At 34.4% G+C, this 25,869-nt stretch overlaps 1 protein-coding gene across 3 annotated transcripts in view; it reads left to right on the top strand.

Annotated features, from left to right (window-relative positions):
* The window catches only part of LOC121877246 (calcium permeable stress-gated cation channel 1-like), a 32,965-nt gene extending 19,217 nt beyond the window's left edge, over positions 1-13,748 (top strand). For 2 of the 3 annotated variants that reach the window (XM_042382894.1, XM_042382893.1), the window contains 5 exons: positions 780-974; positions 1,259-1,395; positions 2,625-2,908; positions 3,279-3,572; positions 12,400-13,748. In XM_042382894.1, coding sequence (XP_042238828.1) covers positions 780-974; positions 1,259-1,395; positions 2,625-2,908; positions 3,279-3,572; positions 12,400-12,627 — 1,138 coding nt within the window. In that variant the 3' untranslated portion in view covers positions 12,628-13,748. Of the gene's footprint in view, positions 1-779; positions 975-1,258; positions 1,396-2,624; positions 2,909-3,278; positions 3,573-9,363; positions 9,415-12,399 lie in introns of all 3 variants that reach the window. The other variant, XM_042382895.1, reaches the window with a different exon arrangement.
* Positions 13,749-25,869: the final 12,121 nt, after the last annotated feature.

Genomic DNA, 25,869 nt, shown 5'->3' with positions numbered 1-25,869 from the left:
CCCACTTTGGTTTCTCAAGCATATACTGTATACAGCTGCTCCTCGACTTACGACGGGGTTAGGGACCCAAATCCAGGTCTTAAGTCGAATTGGTCATAAGTCGAAAATGCTTAAATAATACATAGAAAATCTAAAATGGGTGTCTTTTTCTTCTCAGCACCACAAAACTCTCACTTTTAAGCTTGCCAGCCATTTTAAAATGAATTACAAACAAAAATTTGTCAGTACACAGCGTAATTCACTAACGTTGGGACTCGAAAATACGTAATTTGACAAAATTTTGGTATGACTGAGGCAGTCGTATGTCTTGGTGGTCGTAGGTCGAGTATGTCGTAAGTCGAGGAGTAGCTGTATAGGGATTTATCCAAGCCTTTTGTAAAGATATGTGTTGATAACCTTTAGAAGCAAACAAGCATATGCTAGTTCAGAGACAAGGATATTATTGTGTCAGTAGAGCACACATGAGGATGTTATTGTGTCAAGTAGAGCACACATTAAGATAGTAGACAGTCATTGCACGATACCAGTCATGTAAATTACCTTGAAAGTGTAAAAACTCATGTCGGGATCAGATTTTATCCATTGTAGTGTACACTGTATAATTACTATATTCAGAATATGGTGTACATTTTTTTTTGTGTGTGTGTGTGCGCGCTAACTCATCCCATAGGAAAAATTTTAATATGTATGTTAGCTCTCTTGGTCAGTAATATGAAATGATTACTGTACATAATTAATGAACTGGAGATACACAATTAAAGTCTTGGTACCTCTTTCAGTATAAAAGGTTTAGCAGAATCGCTGTTCAGGCAAAGTTCAAATAATGAGACTATCCGCTGGGAATGCATTTTCCTCCCTGATAATGGTGCATTCTTTGTCAACTATGTCATCACTTCTGCCTTCATTGGAACATCACTTGAGCTCATTCGGTTCCCAGAGTTATTCATGTACATAATGAGACTAACTCTTACCAGGTAAGGCCTAGTTATAAAACATTGAAGTTATGTGTAGTGTACAGTAAAGGCTTTCACTTTTATGGCCAGATATAATAATTGGGCTATTACCTTTACAACAGGTGTAGAGCTATGTAATTGTATTTGACATCTTAATCTTTGCTGTGCCTAATATGTTGTAATAAATTGTGTTTGTAGAATACACTGAATAATAGATGAAAATAACTCCCTGTTAAATTAATATATTTCCTGAATATTAATGTGTACTGTAGTTACATTAGTAATTAAATTTTATTTAATTACAGATCTGAAGCTGAAACTGCCAGTGTGCGACGAGCAATCCTCTACGAGTTTCCATTTGGTGTTCAGTATGCGTGGATGTTACTGAACTTTGCCTTGACCATTATCTACTCAGTTTCATGTCCACTCATTACCCCATTTGGTATGTAATGGCTTAGATTTTTTAGTTTCCCATGTTTATCTATTGGCCAAGTGGTTTGTGATAGCCCTTGCCAAATGCATCTGTGCATGCATGTGTACAAGTTTTGACCTGAAACTTAAGTAAAACTTGCAACTTGGTTAGCATCCTCCATACAACTCAGAGGTCTACAAGTTCTTTTTTTTTTTCAGGGTTAAAATTTAGGGTTGCAGTTTTTGAGAATGTTAATCTGACCAATTTGTCTGAGGAGTCTGCTGCATTTTGTAGACCTTATTCTTTGATTTGTCTTTTAAAGTTACATCATCTGTTCCTCATGTTCAAACATTTATGTCACTCGGTTAAGGAGAAATCCTCTTGCTTATTCGAACAAATTTTCCCTTGTTCTTTTTTTTATATACTCCCTTCATTGACATGATGACACAGTGTGATTGTCATGCATGTCTGTTTATCCTGTTCTAAAATTAATTCCTCCAATAGTTTTTCTTGAAAGATCTGAAACTAGGCTAAAATATTTTGGATGGATATTAGATTTACATTATTATAGTATGTGTCATATAAAGGAATACAGTTAAAGTTTTTAATTATATTTTAAGATTTAAGAGAGAAAGAAGAATTTGGGGGCGAAATGCTAATGTTTTATAGCATTTCTTGGGCATGTAAAGCTTTGATGACATGGATATGTACTGGGCAAAAGTGACGGGTGGAGCAATTAGAAAAGTTTATTTAAATGAATGTGCAAAACGTGAAGAAAAAACAAGAAATAGAAAGCTAATCAGTAAAGAATATATATGTGTACAGTAGTATGTGTATGGTAGAATTGAGACTAAATACTGTACATGTGTGTTGATATGTAGGGTTACTGTATGTTCCATAGATTATCCATAGAGCTTTCACCTCCTGTCCGTAAGGTTGGTGATTCATGTCTAGGGCACCCCCAGTTCACCCATCTGTGATTGGGTACTCAAATTTACAGTAGAAGTGAAGGCAGTTGAGTTAATGCTGACTATACTGCTACATCTACACTGCCCATGGGACTCACTTTTTTCAACCCATTTTGAGTCAGAGAATGGCTTGTAGTTATTTATAGAACCATTGAGACAATAAGATAATTCAGGTTATGAACTCATATTTTTGTCAGACTAAGTGTGTAAAAAATACAAACTTTTGGTCAGTCTTTTAATATCCATAATGGAAGTTTATGTGCAAATTATTGTCATTCATATCTCTCACAGGTACATTATATATGGTCTTCAAACACCTGGTGGACAAGTACAATATCTACTTTGCTTATGGGCCCTCAAGAATTAACAAAAACATCCACACCTCAGCCATCAACTTTGTAATAGTGTCCATTGTTTGTCTGCAACTCAGTCTTCTGTTCCTCTCTCTTATACGACAAGGTTTGAAAAAAGATATTACTATATACAGCATCATCTTACTCATTATAACATGCCTGGTGTTTATCACCCACAACGCCTTCCACTGGTTCAAGGATCTAAGCCCTGTGGAGTATAAGGTATATATTTGTTTGCCTTAGTATTCCCCCTAAGTGTTATACTCGAGTACTTTTGCTTCTCTAATACTTCTCTCGTGTAAAGCTTCTTTTCAGTTTTGACTGTCTTCAAACTTCATATGTACTCTAATGCTGTACTGCATATTTAATTATCTTGTTAAAAATGGTATCCAAATATCTACAAAGAATTTATTTTTTTATGTTAAATCCAGATTGGTTTACACATGTACAGTAGTTCTAGATTTTTAAGGTTTTGAATTTTTTAAAGTTTTAGTGTGGTTGTTATAAGGTATTTTAACAGATTTATCAGAAGTTCAGTATTTATCAGGGCATATAATTTGTTTTCTTAATTTATGTCTTCATATCTTTGTAGAAGTTTGGCAATGGTCATGCAAATGGTGATACTGCATCTGTTAGTGATGATGGAAACGATGAGGAAATCACAACAGCAGAAGTGGCGTGTAAGTTTGTTCCGCCTGTCCTGCGAGACGCTCCATCTGGAGTGGAGACAAGTTACTCATATATCCAGCCACGCAGTTATGGAACACGACCATTGGAGGAGGATGGATTCACGGTTGATGGTGGCCCTTTGAGCACTTTAGAAGGAAGTCCTATAACAAGAGAAAGGCAGCCCGCAGAACTCTACCAGGATTATTCTCATCCTAAGGTGAGAGATATTCCCTGATGGTCTTTGTGTTTAAAATATTGTAGTCTGTGTGTTTTTATTTTATTCTGTGTAAAATACTTGCAGTTTTATATTTATTTTGTCATGTATCAGTGATTTGCATTGTTAGTTGTCTCATGTCTTGTGTATTCCAAGTCAGCTTATATAAAAGAATAGCTTATTGAAGTAAGCCACATTTAGTGGTAATAATGGGTTACTATTTAGAGATCTGTGGCTGGTATTTGTTTGGTTAATTGAAAGCCTTTTATATCAAAGAAATAAGCAAATTGTGGCAGGGTGTGATGTTAGTTTGACAAGTTGATAGATAGCTTGAGATTTAAACTGGGAGTTAAAAGTACAAAACTTGGCATGCTGTTCATAAGTATATGGGCTCACGGCTTTATAGAAAATGCAAGACAAAACGGTGTACAGTATTTGCAAGCTCACCATTGTTTAGGTTAAGAAATCTATAGATGAGTTTCCTCTCAATAACTACAGAATACCTAAATAAATCTCATCTACAATTTTATACAAACCTCAGTACTGTATTTACATAACTAGGTAAAATTTGATATTGGCAACTTTCATTTGGTTTTCCATGCTATGGCCCCCTATTGATCCGACATGCAATTATAAGTTCCTGATTCAAAATTATGGAACAATTACAAGAATCACAAGAAAATTTTTTCCCTTCAGCTCTATACATATTTATAGAAACTTAGACAAATTTTTTATTTTTATACAAAGTTTGTCCTATTATTACTTAACCCTTAATCCCCGGGTTAGGGTGCCGCTGGCACTACCCCCCGTGCATTGGTAAATCGAGAAGAATCCACTTTTCCAAAAATAATTTTGAACCTTTTCAAATTATAAAAACAATAAAAAATAAGTAAGAAAAAATATATATTGACCCTTTAGATACTTCTCTGACTGTGTAGAGGGAGGGAGGATGGGGGGAGATAAGGAGACAGTGTTAGTTTAAAAGCTGACGCTCGTGGTCCCTATGCACTTAGCAGCTATTTTTAGCTTGCCTTTGTGTCTGAGGTGGCCAATAATATAATTTATATATTTACTGCTCTTAATACTTATTTGCTATAAATAATTAGTTTAGATTAATTTATTTGCTATATTTTTCATAAAAAGTGCTTTGCAACACTCGCCAGTCTGCCTGGCTGTCTTTGTGTTTGGTAGAGCAAGTAATGCATAAAATAATAATTATTTCACAAATGAAAACATTTATAAAATAATCATCGCATTATTTTACAGTAATACTACACTACAATACAACTACACTACTTTTAGCAATATTACTATGATACAAAATGAAAAAAATTCAAACAATAAAAAAGAAAAAACAAAAATAGGTAATTATGTTCAGGAAGCTTCCCTGTGGCCAAGCGTGTGGTATGACAGGCAAATATTCACAGTGGAACCTGATAACCTGTGCTGGGCATTTAAACGGTTTCGGGATTAGGCGGACATTCTGGAACGTCACCCGGGGCGCGCTGGTAGGACGTTCTGGAATGTCACCCTGGGCTTAAGGGTTAAAGAGGCTTTCCTTCTACGTTAATTTTTTATAGACACAATACAACTGATGGCGAGTCATTAACTTTGCTTAAAGGGTTATTCTTGTAACAATTTGCTTCAGGAAGGGAAAAGAATTTAGTTGCAGTTGTGAATGTTATTTCATTCATCTGTTCATCCACCTGTCCCACAGTTCTGGTCCACATGACTACTTTTCAACGAACAAATGGATTTGATGATAATTTACAGAAAGATCAGTGTCAACAAGACAGGGGATTGCAATGAGCCCGATTGGTATCATAAAGGTCAGAAATAGATATTTACTTCTGTTTGGGGAGTATTTATCAGTTTTAACAATTATCTTGGTACATTTACTGTCATATCTACCTAATATATTATGCACCATTGACTGTGATAAACTTTTTCATATTAGTTCATCATGGTTGTAAAATTTGGAAATGTGAACTTTTACACTTGATCTTGCTATGAAATGGCATTCATTGCCATCAGTTCAGTAATATCTGTCTTTGTCTTTTATTCATTCTACCATTAACTAACCATGTACAGTTATGTCTCAGTAGAGTCACCTCAATCACCTCTCTCACCATTAAGTATTTTGCTGTATTGAATTTGGGTGATTTACTTCACTTGGTGTAAGATACCCACACAAGTAGTTAACTAATTTGGCTCCCACCTACTACAGTATCATTCGTTTAGCTGTATTGTTTAGGTTAGGGTATGTGGCTTCTTCTTTTTTTATTACACCTGTAGTTACAATAATTTTCATTAACAGAATTTTGGCTCCTTCAGTTTCATTTATAGATATCTAGATTTTTTTCTTCTTTTTTTTAGTACAGGTATATACTTCAGATTCAGTGTACAACTGTATTTTAATTGGGCAGTGCATTGTGTTGCTTTAGGCCCTTTAGGGTGATATTACCCTCTCATGGTGGCATTAAGATTAATTTGCTTTTGTGAGGGAGCTTGTGTTTAAGTATAATTTCAACATTTGCCACAGTTAGCTTGTTTCAGATTTGGAATGCACTATGTTTTAGCAACATTTTTCGGGGAAGGCTTTGTCTTTGGACAAATTTGTACAATCCTCACCATTTTGTTTGAATTTACTGAAGAACACACTCACAACTTGGTTTTAAATCATGAAATAGTTCAAAGTGTGTGTGTGTGTGTACACGTGTGTTGTGTGTGCACGTGTGTGCGTGTGCGCGTGTGTGTGTGTGCACGTGTGTGTGTGTGGTCATCTTTTAGGTTGGTACTGCACCCTGGTGGGCACATTTGACAACTACTGTACATGCATAGCTCATATTTCACTGCAAATCACACTGACTATCTATCTTTCATTTAATGTTTGACCCTGCATTGAAGTCCATGTTATAAGTTGCCTGTAACTTGGGATAGATATGATTGGGAAGATTCTGGGTTGATTACAGGGCAATAGGGGAAATGCATTTAATTTGCAGGATATTCTGGGTATATTCTAGCTATCAAAGGATGTGTTAATAAACAATTACGAAACTAACTTCTTGTGAATGGATCTAACCAACGTAAATTGTTAAATGTATATTTATTGTTTTATGCCTTCATCAAACATCTCTCATTACTTGCTAGCCAGTTATGTGGAATTGACATCACACATTTCCCCCACTTGACAGCTGGAGGCTGATCTTATGATCAACCATCCTTCCCTGTCACAGTCATCAATCTCCAAAGAGGGAGATTGGAAGCAAAGGTGCCATCTTGAGGCAGGTCTTATTAGAGGTGTGCCATAGTCAGTTCAGCATGCCATTGCTACGAGCTGTCTTCTTTGTTTTCAATTTCATCCCATCTTTTTGCTTAACTCAATTTAATACAAGCATACCCCAATAACTGACGCATATAGGGACCAGGAAAAGTCTCTCGTTAGTGAATCATCGGTTATCGAAGCAACTAATCCCGTAAGAACATAAGAAATTCAGGGGGCTAGGGACCGGCCACTCTCCAAAAACTCCCATCTACCCTTCATATATCTCTGTACTGCACACTGTCTTGCAAGAAATAAAGCAGACATATAAAGCAAGCATAATAAGCCTTAAATAAACATGGTCTAGGGTAGTAAGTTCAAGTCTGGCACTCATTGCTGGTCCGTCACCATGCTTATTATGCTTAATCACATCATATCAAGTTGATCAGCACAAGAGGAACTATCACTGGGGTGTTTAGGCATGATTGAGTTACACACTAAGTCAGAAATAACAAAAACATACGAAGTCAGAGAGACAAAATAAGTGTAAACAAAAGCAAAGATGGTGATTTTATTAATACAGTACTGTACAGTTAGAATGTGCAGAAAATACCTGTACAGTACCAGTAATGCTATCGTAATACTGTACTGTATATCAAAAGGGCAATACAGTATACCTGTACCTTTATTTTTATTTATTTATTTTTTTACTAAACCTGTCTCTCAACTTTATTATAATAAGATGGAAAATTAGAAATATACCTTATTGATAGAAATGAAAATTTATTACAGTGAACCCTCACTTTATGCGGTTAATTCAACCCATGGCAGCCCGCGTAAAGTGAGAAACGCGTAAAGTGAACAACATAACAATGGGATTAATTGAAATAGAGACCGGGCCGACCCCCAAACTCCACTTTTTCAGACACAATACCTACGTTGTAGTAAGAATAACTTCTTAATTTTATGATGGTATGCACACACAATTAATAATTAAGAGAATTATCAATAATATTAGGTTTTTTAACACTTACATTAGTAGAAAAGATGGCTGGGCACATGGGGATGGGGGGTTGGTTCCGAGGCAGAGGGCAGATTATTGGCCCTCACCTGTATTACTTGTATCAATTGTATCACTATCCACCACAGAGGCTTGCAGGGCCTCTTTGTCAAACCCCTCAAAGTCCATATAAGTCCATATCCTCACTATCATTATCACTGACTTGGGCCGGCTGTGGTGGGTGGCGGGTGAAGAACTCGGTAATGTTTTGATGACTGGGCGACCTTGTGCGCACCCTGCTCGCGCCGCTTACACAACATGGCGGGAGAGATGGCGGGAGGCTTGAATCCAAAAATGGCGCGGCTCGCCAGCCGCTCTCCGCGTAAAGGGTACACGCATCGCGGAATGTGAGCATTCCGGTTTCGGCAGGTACCGCGTAAACGTGGAAACGCGTAATGTGGGACCGCGTAAAGCGAGGGTTGACTGTATATATATTTGAGAAAAATACAGTTATTAATTATAAATAGCTTCAGATAAGGTTATTTCTTAACGTTTGACTGAAACTGTAATTGTTGAGAGTATGTTAGTATACATGCACACACCCTCTCCACCTCTGACATTTTAATTCACCTTGGTAGCACTTGGCAACTTAATATTTCCCTCCTAAGGCCTTCAGTCACTGTAGCCCTACATTATTTCCAGTCACATTTTCACGTGTTGAGATTGCACTGCATTGGAAATGATCTGGGCATGCTCAGTTCGATCAAAAGCAAAGCAAACCTAACCTAACCTTTTATTCTGAAGGGTGATTTCAGCATGCCTCAAACTTTCATTGATGTTTTGATCGAGCTGTGCATGCCAAGAACATTTTTGCCACACTCATACAGTATATTATCATTACTACTTTGAATACTTAGTTACAGCTTTGTGTATTGGACTACCAGAGCTCTTTCTTTCTTTTGAGAAGTTCCTGTGTTCAACTAGAGCTTAAGTTTATTTTTTTAAATATATTGTAGTTGGAATATATCATGTTTTTTCATTGAAGGCTTGTGTGATTTATGTTGATGCCTTACAGTGATTTTTGCTGTTCTTGCGTTATTCTCACTTATCCTCTGAGTTACAGTACAGTACTTAGATACAGTGCCTTCACTCTCTTCTGAATTGGACACATTGGTTTATTTATTGTATTTTTATTGTGTATTTTTTAGTATTTTTCTCATTGTTAAAGTTCATTACATTTCTATTGCAACACTTTTTGCAACCCTGACAGTACAGTATCCCTTTCTCTCAAAATTGTACACACACACACTGCAAAACAAATATATGCTCATAACTTTACAATGGTGGTATGGTGCTGCTAAAAAAAGTGATAAAAGAAAAACCACTTTCATCTGCTTATCTAATACTAACAGAGAAGACGGCAGAATGCTTCTCCTTAAGACATCTGGTTCTTCTGCAATTTCTTTTTCTTAGATATATTTTGCAAAAGGTCATTTATAAGATTTAAGCCACTTTACAAATTCTTTTTTCAGCACCTTGATGACCTAGTTTAAAGAGTCTTCCCCCAAAATAATGTTCTAAAGGTAAACTCCAACTGGGGTTACAAGGTTTTCTGGTACAGTAATTGTGTGCTGCTTGGCTTGGTGTATGGCTCTTTATGCTCATTTACTTTTGAGTCTGTATTGCTGAGCTTCGTGCAAGTGTTATAGATGGAGTTCATTGCTTTAATTCTTGAAAGTGGTTTGAATACATTAGACTATATGAAATATATATGGTACATATTTCAGGTTTGTGCATAAGTTGCTTTACCAAGAACAGTTGTGTTATGTAGTACAACGTTCCTGATAATGTGACTTTAGCGCCACCCTGCACATTATGGGAGAATACCTTACTGGTTGCATCATACTCAGCAGTGCTATGATTGTAGATATTTTCCTATTTTGACTCTTTATATATACAGTACAGTACAGTATGTAATATAAATGATTAAGTACATCAGCAATTTTAAACTTCAGGCAATGCTTTAAAAATATTATTATTATTTCTTAACTATCAAATACTGTACTGTATAGTAATGAAACGTCTTCTCTTATGAAAAAATAACTCTTTAAAAATATTAACGTGTTTGAATAAGCATTTTAGAATAAGGTAAGTTCAGTTTAGTTTACTAGTATTCTACAGCAAAGGTAATAACACTGGTTCATAATTGCAGAGTACATATTATTTACAATCTGGGGAATGCAGATGGTCATAGTTAGTAGTATGTTGATTATCTTGTAAGATTATGTACTGTACTGGTATCTCATTAATATTGTAAGTAGATTGATTGCAATGTTAACAAAGTAGCTAATGATGGAAGTTACTGTCAGTGAGGTAAAGCTCTCAAGCTTACTCACAATGATGGACTTATAAGGAGGTGTGTAATTTATTAAATAAATTACTCTAAAACGCAGAGTAATTACAAATGAGACTGTTTATTGTATGCAATACATGGATTTTTTGCTTCTATTTCTCTGGCTTCTAGAATGGTCTGTTGATATGCTTTTTCCATATATTGTACTGAATTATTGTACTGTACTTAAAAAAAACATTATTTTTTCATTCAACTACAATATAGGTTACCGACAATATCAATACCTAGCGTTGAAGATGAAATGGGAATTTTTTCAGATATACTGTACCTGTATGTTAAAAATGAATTGTATCTTTTTTACCTCCAGAATCAAATTGCTGTCCCTTACCTGCTATACTTAATATGAATGTGTGACAAATGATCAAATGGTGTTTTGGGCTGAAGTAGGTGTAGGTATCGGGTCATATTGAATATTTGTCATAATCCTTGCCTGCCTTTATATGTGAGTAAAAAGGTGGAGATTTTGCATTGTAAAGTAGATCCACCTAACTAATGCTGATGTAGACAAGTACTGTAGGGCCAATCACTTCTAAGTAATGTTGGTCCCTCTAGTTGAAAGGAATAAAATTGCCAGTGGTAGAATTACTTAAGGAAGTACTGTTACAGTATATAATTTCATCATCATTGTTTTACAACCCTTTTCCATGTGGCTTCACCTTTCCATCTAGTTTCTTGTATACCCTAGGCATGCACCTTTCTACAGCTCAACATATCAACAACATCACCCAATCTTTTAATGAAATATTATAGCCATGTTTTGACCCGAGAATCTTGCTCGAAATCATCAAGAATTAATGATCACGATCATCCAGTAAAATTGTTGTATAAACTTGATCGAATTTCTGGAAAACTGACTGAATTAACTTTGTCCAGAAATTTTTCATAAAATTGCTTGTGTAACCATGGCTTAAGTGTGTCAGTTATAGTTGACAATAGAAGTACGGTACTGTACTCTATTTGTTCTATTATATTGATATACTGTACTGTATTCTAAAGAGTAAAGTTTATTATTATTACTATTTTATTGTCAATACCTGTATACAGTACAGTATTTACATTGGATTGCTCTATCATTTATAATTAGCTAGTCTCCCTTAAGGCTCAGTGAGGGCCAATCCCCATTGGTCCAGTGTTAGTATAAGAGGAAACTAGAGTTCCTGGAGGAAACCTGCAGTGTTCAGTAGGGTCACACTGGCGAACACCCTTTTCACATCCAACCCAGGATCGAACCTACATGCAGTTTTGAGAGGAAAGTACAATACCACCGTTAAAGATGCAATTTTTAATCAGATAAGGAATAAATTATGAAGGGTACTAAGAAAAATTGGAGTTCATGGTATAGAACAAAAAGTGAAAAAAGTGACATACAGTCCTGTATAAAGTAATAATCATTATTCGTAGTGTTTATATACAGCTTTAATGTATTAGATATACTATGTTTTGTACAGTATAGTGGTAATGGTTTAGCAAAGGGGTTTCATTACTTATGTATTATTTTGTTAAACATATAATGATTTTTGTATGAGACATTATATAATAATTTTGATGAGGCATTGTAATACAGTACAGTACATTATACCAATTAGTGAAAATGCCATGTCATAGGTCCTCAGAAAATAGGCATAATCTTTTCACCAATACGGTAATTTGGAATTAAAGTGTTCTTATATGTAATCATGGGACTAAAGACTTGGCCAGTCAAAGATTGTTAATGTTGCCTCAGATATTACATGAATGACATTATGAATGTTTTGATGAAACCTTCAGTTTAAGAGTTGCTAGAGCCATGGTATGAGGTAGAGTTCTTGCTTTAATTCCTTTATAATGCATTACTATTATATTTATTTTCTCTGCTTTTTTTCACTTGTATATTTTACTGTAAACATTTTCTTACTAATTCACAGCTATGAAGCCTTTTTAACTAAATTATAAGTTCCAGTTTGAAAAAAATAAATGTAACCAAATGTTGAAAATACTGTACTGTACTCCTAATAAGTTTTATTTATATTATTGTTTGTGTATACATATGGGGTATGATTACCTTTTTAGGTGCAGGGTACAGTACCTGTTTTTTATTAGGTATTGATTAGCAGTTGTTACACATGGATGAATAAGTTTGTACAACAATGATGTAATTTATTTAAACATATTTCAGGTAACAACTGTCAGTGCAGAGATCAACATTCCTCCAGCATCTCAACCACCAACTGAGGAAGAGGAGGAGGACACTGTATACACCCGAGCATCCCCAAGACAGCCTTCCCCAACTGTAGTTGCAGTTGATGGCAGTGTGGCCACTGGTTCCTCACCAACCACCATTCACAGTAATCAAAGACACTCACACTCTGGTCTTGATAACAATGCACCTGCCACTAATGTTTAAGCTAATAAACAATTTTTTTTATAGATAATTGATAAGCAATTTACTTGTATAAAAAAGTGATATATAGTAACTTGAAGAGCTCTCACAAATATGACTTCACTTCTTGCATTGTGGCTGTTATGCATAATGGAAAAATGTAAGCTTTAATGCAATGAGCTTGTTACACAACCGAATTGTGAAGATACCAAAGAGGGACGGCTCAAGCACAAATGACTAGCAAGTGACTTTGCTTATGATATAATTCTCATGACATATTTCCTGATTTTTTGCAAGGTATTTCTTTAAGCAATAACATGTTTGCTTTTCACTGATGATACTGTATTGCCAAAACGTGTTACTTGAACCTTTTATAATTTAACAAATATTTCAGCCATTTTTTAAGAGTAAATTATAAGTCATTAATATAGTAATATATTCTGTGTCTTACTTTGAGAGCTGCCAATAGGGTTGACTTGCTTTCTTAGCAACTTACCCTGTTCTCTGTGTCAGTGAAAAACACAAATTGATCATCTGCATTTATTCTTAATTTGGAAAACACATCTAAATTTAAGAACTACATAGCCTCTTTTAATTGAGTTGAGTTAAAGATGGCAAACCAAAAGAAATTAAGATTTTGTAAGTTGTGGGAAAATATTAATTTAAGTTCTGTAGAGTCACCTCACAGAAGTATGATATTACTGAAAGAAAGGGATGAGGATGGAAATGATAATAAATCATATCTAGATGGATAAGTAAGCAAGGAAGCCCACTCTGACCTCAAGAATTTTGTTCCTATGTTAGGATTAAGAGGTTAATGCAAAGAAAGTAAGTCTATGATTAAAAAATTCATTCTAAATCTCATGTATATTTCAGGAGTTATTTTTCAGGATTTGGTTTTATAGTTTTAGGTTCATTCAGCAATTGATAAAACAGATTGGGTATTACAGTACCTGCCAATCTTTAGCTCTATTCTCCAGATGCTGTAGCTTGTAAGACCCACATTCTTAATATTTTGGATATAGGATAACTGTGTACCTGTGCACTATATTATTCATGATAGTGCACAGGTATACAGCTATCCTATATCTGTGTACCTGTGTACTATCATGAATAATATAAATGTATTTCTCAATTTTATTCTACCACTTCTGTTTATTCATTTTCCCTCAGTTTTAATCATCACACAAAGTGTTTAATTTCCACTGGTGAGCCGGCTAATGGGGTGAATTGGACCTTCTTGTATTAGGGAAGACTTTTCACAACATTGATAAAGCCTGTTTTAATTTAACATTAACATTATGAACCATTGTTTATCTTTAGTGTAACATTCTGAATTGTTTATCTTTAGTGTAACATTCTGAATTGTTTATCTGAAGTGAAACTTTCTTACATTAATATTCTTTTTGTCATTGCTACACCTTAACTCTGGATGGATTTCATAATCTGAAAAGGAATTTACAACTACTGTATTGGTATTAATTAACTGAGTGACACACAAAGTCCAATACAGTGCAGTACAGCAGTTAGCATGCATCTGAAGTAAACTCAAACGCAATCTAGGGACACTTGCTCCAAAAATTACCTTTACGGTTTTGTGCGAAAGAATGACACAATGAACAAAGGATTTTGATAACCCTACCAAGACAACAGGAGTCGCGGGATTCATTTTGAAATTCATCGGACCCATCCGTAAAGATACTTTTTGGAGCGAGTGTAGAGTATTAAATTTACTGGCTTCATTAGGATATGGAAAATTGTCACTTAATTGCTGTCTTGTAAAAAGAAAAGTCCAATTGAACTTCAAAGTTCATTAAGAGTATTACATGTAGCGTAAAGTTTCAAATATACTATTGTTTCATATTCTTTAGATGTGCATTTTTTTTTTAAGAAATAATATACCTGTACAGTAAAGTATAGTCAGGTACAGTAGTTAACTAATAATTAAAATTTGAGCTTGAACAGATTAAAAAAAAATTAGTACTGTATGGAGAAAAGGGGCATACATGCACTCGACCTAACTTACTTATTGGAGATCATTACTTTCTCAGACCATCCTGTCAATGTTAAGAAAGAAGTGATTGTACCGTATATGGTTTTTTTCCTTTACAGTGTTTGAAGGGATACTGTACACTAAAACCTCATGCTAATGCCTATTACATAAGGGGGAATTGTAGCCTACAATAATCCTTTTTGAAATTGTTAACTCGGAGAACACTGTTTGGTCTATGCAGTGTGAGTGTTATGTACAGTATATTGTAAAGAAAAATGCTGTATAATTGTCAATGTTCACTCTGAACCTAGTACTGTACATTACATTACAGTGCAGTATTCTACATGTGCTTGTCAACACTCAAAGCTAATACAGGTACAGGTTGGACTTCGCTAATCCGGGAAGATTGGGTCCAGATCAATTCCAGATTATTAAAAATTCTGAACCATCGAAGCCAAGCTTAACAAAAAAGCACACAAGGTCCTGACCGATGTACCACTGTCTAATTTCTTCAGTATAGACACCTTTTTTAAAATAGTTAATGTCACATGCTTGCATTTTTCTGCATTACAACTACTTCCACTGCCTGCTGGTCACTTAGGATGCATATTTAGGGGTAAATTTAAGTATTTAAAGGTAAAATAGTGGCAATAGCCACTAGAAGTAAGCTATGACAGAGGTCCCGAACCATCAAAGCTGCCGGACTATTGGGTCTCGGATTAGCGGTGTACAACCTGTACCACACCATCCTCTCATATTATAGTTATATATATATATATATATATATATATATATATATATATATATATATATATATATATATATATATATATATATATATATATATATATATATATATATATATATATATATATATATATATATATATATATATATATATATATATATATATATATATATATATATATATATATATATATATATATATATTGATAAAAATCACACGGGAAAAGGGAAACAACGGAGCACCTTAGCTTTCGTCTTTATTCAAGACATCTTCAGAGGCAACTGGATTACATGGACAGAGAGAGGCTTAAATATACAGGGTGACCTTAAAAACATGAGGTCAGGTCATAATGATGTCATCCACTAATCCCCACACCAACACACACGTAGAGGAGCTTAAGAGAAGGGGGATGACGTGACTAGTCAGGTCAGGTCAAAAATAAGGGACCTTTGTAAATAACTATCATACATCTAGATCAAAGGTTTTCAAAGCATTTTTAACCTTGGGCCACTGACAAATAAATTTATGTAACATATCAGTTTTAAACTGACCATCACTAAGGTTTATTGATTTTAATTCCTTAATCAAACTAGCTTCAACCAGAAGTCTTTCTGTGACACAAGATGATTAAAATACTTCTAAGCTTTTTTCCCAAGCAATGGGATGATTATTATTCCTAACATGAACGAACAAGGCACTGCTTTCAGATGCTGTTCTGATATTGTATTTATGTTGTTTGATTCTGAGCTGCAGTGTTTTTCCTGTCTGTCCTACATAATTACAATTACATTTGCTACATGGAATACAATAAACACTTCCATTTACATTCAAACTTGGGCTATTTCTTATTAACATATTGGTAATGGTTGAGTCATACTTGAAAACAACATTAATATTTAGTAGCTTGAGGGACCGAACTAACGGGACAAATTCATTACAATAGCGCAGAGTCAAAATATTCTTAAGTGTAGGAATTTGCCTGGTTTGAGAGGAATGAAAGGATTTTTTAGCCCTTTTAAAACAACGATCAACAAACACAGAAGGGTACCTGAGTTTCTGTGCAATGGAACAAATGTGTTTCAATTCATCGTCAATAAATTCAGAGTCACAAATACTCAGACATCTTAAGAACATAGCAGAAAAAACTGACATTTTGGGAGACTCCAGGTGATTCGATAGAAAGTGTATGAAACTGTCTACCTGTGTGGGCTTTCTGCATACCTTAAATTTGTAGTTTTGGCCATTTCTCATGATAAACATATCGAGGAATGGAAGGGATCCATTTATTTCTCTTTCAATTTTGAATGTGATACTTGGGACAATATCATTAAGCTTGTCTAAAAATTCCAATGGGTCACTGTTTCTAGGCCAAAGACAAAGAACATCATCTACATATCTATACCATGGAGGAATAAAGTCCACTATATTGGGTAGTAATCTAGACTCAAAAAACTCCATATAAATACAGGCTAGAGGAGCAGAAAGACAATTACCCATGCTCATGCCAAATATTTGCTTGTAGAACTTCCCATTTGCTCTAAACACATTGTCAGTTACGCATAACTCTATCAATTTGAGGAAAGTATCAGTTCAATAGTTAAATCTAACAGTTGTAATTTATCTTTTTGAGTAAGAGGCTAGTTTACCCATGCTCATGCCAAATATTTGCTTGTAGAACTTCCCATTTGCTCTAAACACATTGTCAGTTACGCATAACTCTATCAATTTGAGGAAAGTATCATGTTCAATAGTTAAATCTAACAGTTGTAATTTATCTTTAAGAAATGAAAGTAGGTCTTTCACAGGTACTCTAGTGAACAGTGAATTTACATCAAAACTTATTAATTCGCAAGGTTCATTGTGTTTCTTGAGTTTATCAATTAAATCACTGCTATTGTGTATATGTGAATTAGATATTTGGCCTGTAAGAGGGGATATCATCTTTACCAGCCACTTGGATAATTTGTAAGTAACAGAACCCACAGAACTCACGATAGGACGTAATGGATTATTAAGCTTGTGTGTTTTGATCAATCCATACATATAAGGTAAAGTGGGATTGATTTGAGAGAGCTGTTTGGTGAGATCGGGGTCTTTTTCAATAACATCTTCATTTTGGAATTAGATAACTTATTAATATTTTCCAGGGGATCTTTCGTAAGCTCACAATAATTGCTTTCATCACTTAGTTATGAATTCATCTTATCATTTTAGTCACTTTTATCCAAAATTACAATAGCATTAGACTTATCAGCCTTGGTAATATGGATATTCTTATTTCTTTTCAAGTTTAACAAGGCTGTTTCAAATCTTTTTGGAATGTTTGAAACAAATTTCTTTATGTAATACACTATGTATACAGCCTTTAGCTCTGGAAATATCTTCCTTTGTAACATCTAACGATTTGTTCTTTTCCAGGTTGATTATACCTTTAGCAATAGTAAGTGGATTAACGCACCGTTGAGTGATAGAAAACTTCCTACCAAAACCAAGAACAAGTTTCTCATTTGTATGTATAGATAGATAGATAGATATATATATATATATATATATATATATATATATATATATATATATATATATATATATATATATATATATATATATATATATATATATATATATATATATATATATATGTGTGTGTACAGTATACAGGTATTGTTGCTTATAGAATTAAAATTTAAAGAGACAAGAGATATTTTTAACTACTGTACAGTTTTTATTGGTAATTTTTACACTTGAAAATAGAATACGGCCTCATGCAAAATTTTCACTAAAGCAAACTTCCAGTGCCCCTTATAGATTGAAGCTAAGAAATTTAGTGTAATACTGTGAAAAATATGCCATACATGTATCCATCAATTACTTTTCCTGTGATCCTGCTTACGAAGAGTGCGGGGAGATGTGATCGAAGTATTTAAGTGAGTGAAAGGAATCAATAAAGGAGATATACTGTAGATAAAGTTCTTATAATATCCGAGCAGGATAGGACTCGTAGCAACGGATTTAAGTTGGATAAGTTTAGGTTTAGGAGGGAGATAGGAAGAAACTGGTTCACAAATAGGGTGGTAGATGAGTGAAACAAGCTTAGCAACTTTGTACTAAGTGGTGGAACGCTGGAAAATTTTAAAAGGAGGCTAGATAGATTCATGGACAATAGAGGGTGGTTGAAACTCCTGACAGGTGCTGCCATGCACAGGCCAACTGGCCTATTGCAGACTCCTTATGTTCTTATGAAGTGGACCAGGGAAATAGAAGCCTGAAAACAGGGAAGATTACGGCATCTTTATGGTGTAGATTAATGTAATCTTTTTCTTTTCTATTTTTAATTCTTTTTACTCTTATTTTCTTGCCCTCTAGGCCCTGTTGTTGGTCGATATCCTGTGCCCAGGTGGGCTATTCCCTGTAAAAAGAAAAAAAAGAATAGAGTAGAAAGTGAGAGGAAATGGTTAAAACAACATTGTATTTAGGAACAGTCTTGCACACTTTACTATATTCCAACCAGCAAAATTTTTCATGTAATTTTTTCTGAGTATATAATGTTCATATTGAACATCTGAGGTTTTACAGTGTACTGTGTCCAGAAACATAATGATATTACACTGTAATTGTAATGACTATATGCATTACATATTGTGTACAGTAGAATTCAAATTATCAAGTAGCTTACCAAGTTTTTATATTTCGACTCAGTTTGCGTTGAATTTGCCTAGAATCAAAGCTGTGTTATGTTTGCCAAAAAAGTGCAGGAGCCTGACTTCTCAATAAATTAAAACAAAAATTGCTGGATATTCTTTGTTAATATTTTTAATTTGAGTTAGTGTTACATGTACGCCTTATTCAAGCATTTTTCACATGATACTATTAACCCTATAATTGTGGGAGCAAAAAAAAATCTTCCTTTACAGCACTTTTCAAAATGTTAGACTTTTATCACTGCAAATGTCTTTCTAGGACTGTATATTGCCGAATTTCCTCTACTGATCATCATGCAAATGTCAAACCTGAGTTAATTGAATCAAATGTGAACTGATGAGGTGTGACGTACTGTACATTGATTCTCATATCCACTTTTTCTCTACTTTTCAACCCACCTACAGTTGCTTGGTCTGGGCTTTCCAACATAAGAACTAATCTTGTTTTTACTTTGCTGTTTCTTTCATATTACATGTACTTGGTTCAACATCACTGTCCTCCAAGTTATTAGAATCAATGGCATCCAACGTATTTAAAAAAATAAAAAATCATTTGGGGTCACTACCCAGAAAGTGCAGGTAGTTTTTTGTATTCTCCTCCATGACATCTTGATGGATAACTGGCCACCAAAGTTGAAAACAATATCACATATACGTACTGGTATTAATATGGCAAAATCAAATATCATCATCAGAAGAGTTTCAGCCACTCACAAAGAGTGTTCATAATAAAATTTTAAGTGCCCAACCCATATATAGTACTGTATATCACCCAGTGCTCACAGAATAAAAAAAAATACTGTCACATGTATGGGAAACTAGTGAAAGTTAAAAAGAAACTAAAAATTGTGTGCTGTGGTGGGGGGGGGGGGTTGCTAACCGAGTTCTATTAGACACAATTTTGAAGATTATTAAACATTTGAGGGAGCAAAAAATAAGTACAGTAATGTATTTCCTTGTTATTAGATGTGATTCCTTGTATACGGTATGTAGAAATACAGCTGGGTAGGTAGAGGCCATTGTTACTAAACCAATGTGGATAGTATCACTAGACCATCAAAACCACCAGAAAATCACCAGATTGATTCCTAACAAATACAGTACTGTATCTTCATAAAAATCAAAATGGGTACGAGTTTCTATACTTCACTTAGGGGTTTTCCATGTTGCTATGCATAAACTATACATCACCGAGGAAGTGGTAGGTCTCCAGATCTGGTGATTGTAGTACCAAATTGGCAACATTGGGCTGCAGTTCCACCACAATCAATTTGATGTTATGCCTTGTCCATTGGATATAACAATGTGTTTTGTGTTGCATATGCTTGGTTATTTCTCCTTAGCACTCAAATGCATGGGTCTCACCCTCACCAAACTAACCCCCTAAATTCAAATGGGCAACTTCTGACATTATTTGTGCAGCTCCTTCTGTCCTAATGTCGTGTAACTTGTATACATTAGGTTTGAGAGAGGGTGCAATACAAGAGAACTTTTAAATTTATTTTCAGGGGCAGATCCAGGGGGGTTCTAACCCCCCCTTTTTCATCAGAAAATTCCAATACTTTTTCTTTAATGCAGTATTGTACTCTGTTTTTTCTACAGTAAAAGTAATTACTATTGACCTCAGAACATCTCTTGATATCAAGTGCACATGGTTTCAAAATGGCCTCAAAACCTCCCAGCTGGGTGGGCTCGCTGTGCTCACCGTGTTCCCCCACCCACAACTTCTTGGTTTCCCCTTTTGACATTCCTGGATCTGCCCCTCATTTTATATGTAAATTATATTTTTAAATGAATGGCACTTAATACAATATTACTCAGAATTAGCTGAAAAGGGTATTGCAACAATGAAATTTAGTCTAAGTATTACTGTACTAAATTTTTATTTTACAAATACAGTATAATAAATTACATGCACAGTACCTGTATTGCACACCGGAAAATTTAGTGTTTCTGGCGATGTTGCATTAATTGGTAAAAGTTACTACTGTATTGTCATTAATCAGTATTTGTGTAACTAGTGTAGTTTATGAGTAAGAGTGGTGGTAGCTACAACAGACTTAATGGTGGCAGCATCAAACATGGTGGTGGCAGAAGTAGGGGTGGCAACAAAAGACTTAGTGGTAGCAAATACAGACATGGTGGTAACAACATCAAAGTTAGTGGTGGCAACAACAGACATGGTGGCGGCAACTTCAGAGTGGCGGTGTCAGACTGACGAAAGTGTACTTGAACATCCCTCTGCATCATTCACTAAGACTGGCAGGAAACACAAATGTCACATAGGTCGAGCTGTATCAACTTCTGACACACTTCTAAAACAATCTAAATAACTTCTCCTTTATGACACCATTTGTGTCTCATATGCATTTAAAGGTACCGCTTATGGACTGTAGTAACAGACATGTGTTGCATCTTATATGCATGTGAGTGTTAATGTACTGTATGTACGAGTACAGTATAAAACTTCACTATGTCTAGCTATAGTGCTTCACCTTCATATACCAAGAAAGGAAAGTGATGGGCTGATTAGTAAGAAAACAGAAGCATTAATTGACTCAAAGTGTGGGATTAGTGGCTGCATCTCTTGATTGTGTTATTGTGTACAGTTTTAAATATGAGTGAATTTTATGTTGAATTTAGTGTAGTATACTGTATGTACCATATGTGATCACATGCTTGTGTTTTTAAATGATAAGTGTGGTTTAATGTGCCCAAATCTGAAATTTTGAGTTCATGGCATCAAGTCCTTTCAACCTTCATTACAGGCTCCTTTGAATTTGTTCTTTTGTTGACTTCACAATGCTGTCCTAAGGGCACTAAAACATTAAAATTCTGCTGTACAGTAATGATATTTCTTTAATATTTTTTATGTACTGTGCCTGTGCTATATTTTACTAGAATGCAGGTACAGCCATCTTTAGCCATTGAACTGCAAAATATAAATCTGTGGCTACCTCTGCTGTATAAAAAAAACTGTGTCTTGTAATTTAAAAATTTACCTTAAATAATTGTTCATATAGAGATACATTCAAAAGAAAAGGAAAACACAATTAAAACCGAATACAGTACAGTATGTACTGTACTTTAATTTTTAGTAAGGCTAGCAGGCCAATACTGTTGCTTTCATGAGCTTCCTTCAGCAAATGTACTGCACTTTGTAATAATGTTCCATGACACAAATTATTACAGAATTACTGTACTAAAACTCAGTGTTTAGCTCTTATAAGTGTTTATTTACATGAAAATTCTAATGGACACTTAGAATAAACTTGTATAAAATATTCATGTACAGTATTAATGCACTTTTCTTCACTATAAGTACTGTATACACTAATACATTTTTATATACAGTTCATTACAGTATTTACACTGACTGCTTTTGAGATTTTTTTTATGGATGAAACACCCTAAAACATTCCTCAACACATAGTAGAACATCACTAGTGAGAAGAAGGTAAATCAAGCAAGCAAGCTAATAGCCTTATGAAAAGGGTGTTCACATACTTAGATGGTGTGCCCTTCATAATACTCTTCAAAAGTGAGGTGTTTCCCCTTTTGGAGAGCTGCCATTTCACCTGTTGCCCAAGATATATTAGATACTGTACTGTTAATTGACTGAGTGCATGCACTCCAGCACCTCAGCTTAGTGCCATCATAATATTCTTTGGTGGGTTGTCCTGAAAGTTCACAACTCTTACTCCAAAGAAATTAATACTGGCAATTTTCTGATGTGTTATTACATTTTTTGTATTCACTCACTGAATGAGAAGATTGTGTTATATTTTATGTGGTATTAATGATGTATATAGGAATACTGTACTATTTACCAGTAAATTATTTTTATTTCTTGTAAGTCTCTTGTCATTATGATGCATGGTGGGTGTCATCAAGAGCAACACACCCCCTTTATTCACTACCATAAGTGATGTGTTCTGTAAGAGTGTTCCCCTTCCACAGCAAGGCTCAAAGATATCTGCCTGGTTTATTCCTGTCATTTTACACAGTCTTGTACGCACTGTACTTTATCACCCATCAGCAGCATGTCCATCCAAAAAACTACTCTTGTGTGGTGCTTTCCAGTCATTCATGCTCACTGCTGTTTCCTTGATGTTCATTCACATTCTGTTTTGTGCCTAACTCATTCCATCCTTCTATCTAACTCTTGGCATCCCACCCCTTCTCTCCTACCATACAGTTCTGAATTATACACTGTAAGTTATCTTTAAAAAGTACTTAGTCTTTAACAGTATACCTGTATTTGCAAATATGGCTCTCTATTTTTATGCTCTTTATTTCCACATTTATCATAAATAATGCAAAGTGAAGAATTTTATCTCCTCTAAGCTGTCACATGTACATTTCTTTTTTTTTTTTTTTACATATTTCAACATTTTGACTCCTATCATATGTGATTTTCTGTTTTAAAATTTCCTTCGCTTTTGTGTTCTTTTAAAATCTCTGTTGAGAGAATTTCACAATTACCTGTATATAACAAAGTATTTGTCACAAACATATAAGTTTAATATAATCTAAACAGGTCCATACAGTATGGTAGATTAAAACATTAATGCTTCTTCTAATAGTGCTAATTTTAAATCATGGTATTTTCCTTTTGCTTTATATCTTCAGTATCACATATCCATGATTCAAGAAAATACTGGTACGGGTAGTTTAATTCACTTTTCATTAGTTTTTAAAATACAGTACTGTATTTTTTTCATCTACAGCAAACCTTTTAGAATTAAAATCTAGAATGCATGGCTTTTCTTATATAGACAGTCCCTGGGTTACAAACGCATTCCATTCCTGAGGATGTTCTTAAGTCGAAAATGTTTAAAAAACCACTACAGTATATCATAGCTTAAAATCTTTTAATTTAAGAGAAAAAAAAATTGAATGACAAAATACGGTACCTGTAAATGAAAGTAAAAAATAAATCATCAGGTAAATAAAATACGGTAAACTTAAAGTTTAACCTCGTTCGTATCAGCTGATGTTTGTAAGTTGGGGACTGCCTATATCCCTTTGGTAGTGCCTTTATGATTTTTGAAAGGAGGAAGTACATAATGTTATTAAGTCTTTATACTTCATCACAAAGGGTAATTGTTCATCTGAAGTGTACACCAGGTCTTATGGGACAGAAAAACTCCATTTTTCTCTTGTATTAGAAAACTATTTGTAGTTTGTGCTTGATGATTTAAGTGGCATGCCAACAGGTGCTCTCTTAATTTTTTCTATTACTGTATTTTTTTAACTGTACATCATTCAGACCTGGTGTTACATTAATATTACAGTAGTGTATTTACATATGTTGGATTCTTCATTATTTATTATACAGTACTGTATATCTTAAACAAAATTCTTTATATTTAATAAACTATCTGTCATCATGTAGGGTGAATTAGTATTACCTGTAGTGCCAAACATATCAGTTTGCTTGATGAAGTTTGCAAATGTGGTGTAACACCTGCACATAAAGGGTGTTTCAAAAAATGTAAACCTGTGTGCAGTACAGTACTGTACACTGTGTAACAAATTTCTGTGGAGATTGCATAAATGCTTGTACAGTATTACAACAGTAACCTTGTCTTCATTTATGGAATACTGTACTTTGCATGTCAACAAAGGAAGACAATGTTGCTGTTGTAATACTGTACTAGCATTAATACCATCTCCATGAAAATCTGTACAGTAATGCCGTGTGTACAGTACGTATACATTTTTCTGAGAAATCCCAAATTTCTTGCTGTATTGTGATGATAATATGTTTACTATATTTATTATAATGACACTAATAGTATAAAGATCACCTTTTTCTATTTAAAGTAGAACTAAGCAGCTGTTGTAAAAGAATGAGTGCAGCTACAAATGGCATTTATAATGAATACATTGTGGAAAAATAAGAAACTAAAAGATCTGTTGCAGATTATAAGTTGTTCCAAAACAATATTGTATTGATATTGTTTGCAATACAGGTAGTGCCTATGAAAATGTTTAGTAATTAGCATCTCATTATCATGAAAGTGTATTGCACTATTTAAAAATAATAATATATGGAATATTATTAATATAATAAGCTTTCTTACTCTTAGCTATATTAGCTAACTTAGCATTAAGGCTTCAGTAGCTGGTATAATACAATAAAGCATATTTTGCGCCACATGTTTATCTGAATTTCCTTATAATGGTTAAATGGCCTTGTGGGGTGGCAATTAAGTACTGTGCATACATTTACTGTACAGTTTGTACTGTATAAGATGTTTTAAATTATGGGAATTGAGGTTTTCACTGTAACCTCTTGCAAGCTATAATTTCGTTCACCCATCTCATTCTTTGCCTTCCCTGGCCCTCCTACCCTCAACTTTGCCCATCAATATTTATGTTATTATTCATTCATCCTTAAATTATTTGACCAAAGTATCCAATTTATCCTTTTCTGTACATTTTAAGCATTCCTCTTGATTATTTCTTCTTAGTAAAATAAGGAGGGGTAATTGTGTCCCGGGTTCGAACCTTAAACGAGCGGCAGTATTGAGAGATACGCTGTACAAAGTGTACGTTATAACTCCACATAAGAGTCTAGTTAAGAGAAAGAAAGAAATTTAAACCAACATCAAGTAGCAATTGCAAGAAGCATTAAATAATAGAATTGCCATTACATATCATATCTAAAAATAAGTATATTGTGTACAGAGCACGCAGTGCTCTGAAATTACAATAAACATTCACTTTTACGGATACTGTATCAAGTATAGTAAAATTTAATACTGTAATGTAGTCCCGCGCTTGCATCGTGTCATTTTTTTGCGATTCAATTTAGATAA

The sequence above is a fragment of the Homarus americanus genome, unplaced genomic scaffold (genome assembly GCF_018991925.1).
Source record: "Homarus americanus isolate GMGI-L3 unplaced genomic scaffold, GMGI_Hamer_2.0 scaffold367, whole genome shotgun sequence".
In the NCBI taxonomy this organism is placed as follows: Eukaryota; Metazoa; Arthropoda; class Malacostraca; order Decapoda; family Nephropidae; genus Homarus; species Homarus americanus.
Note: the sequence above shows the minus strand (reverse complement) of the source record. Positions and strands in the feature narration are given on the sequence as shown.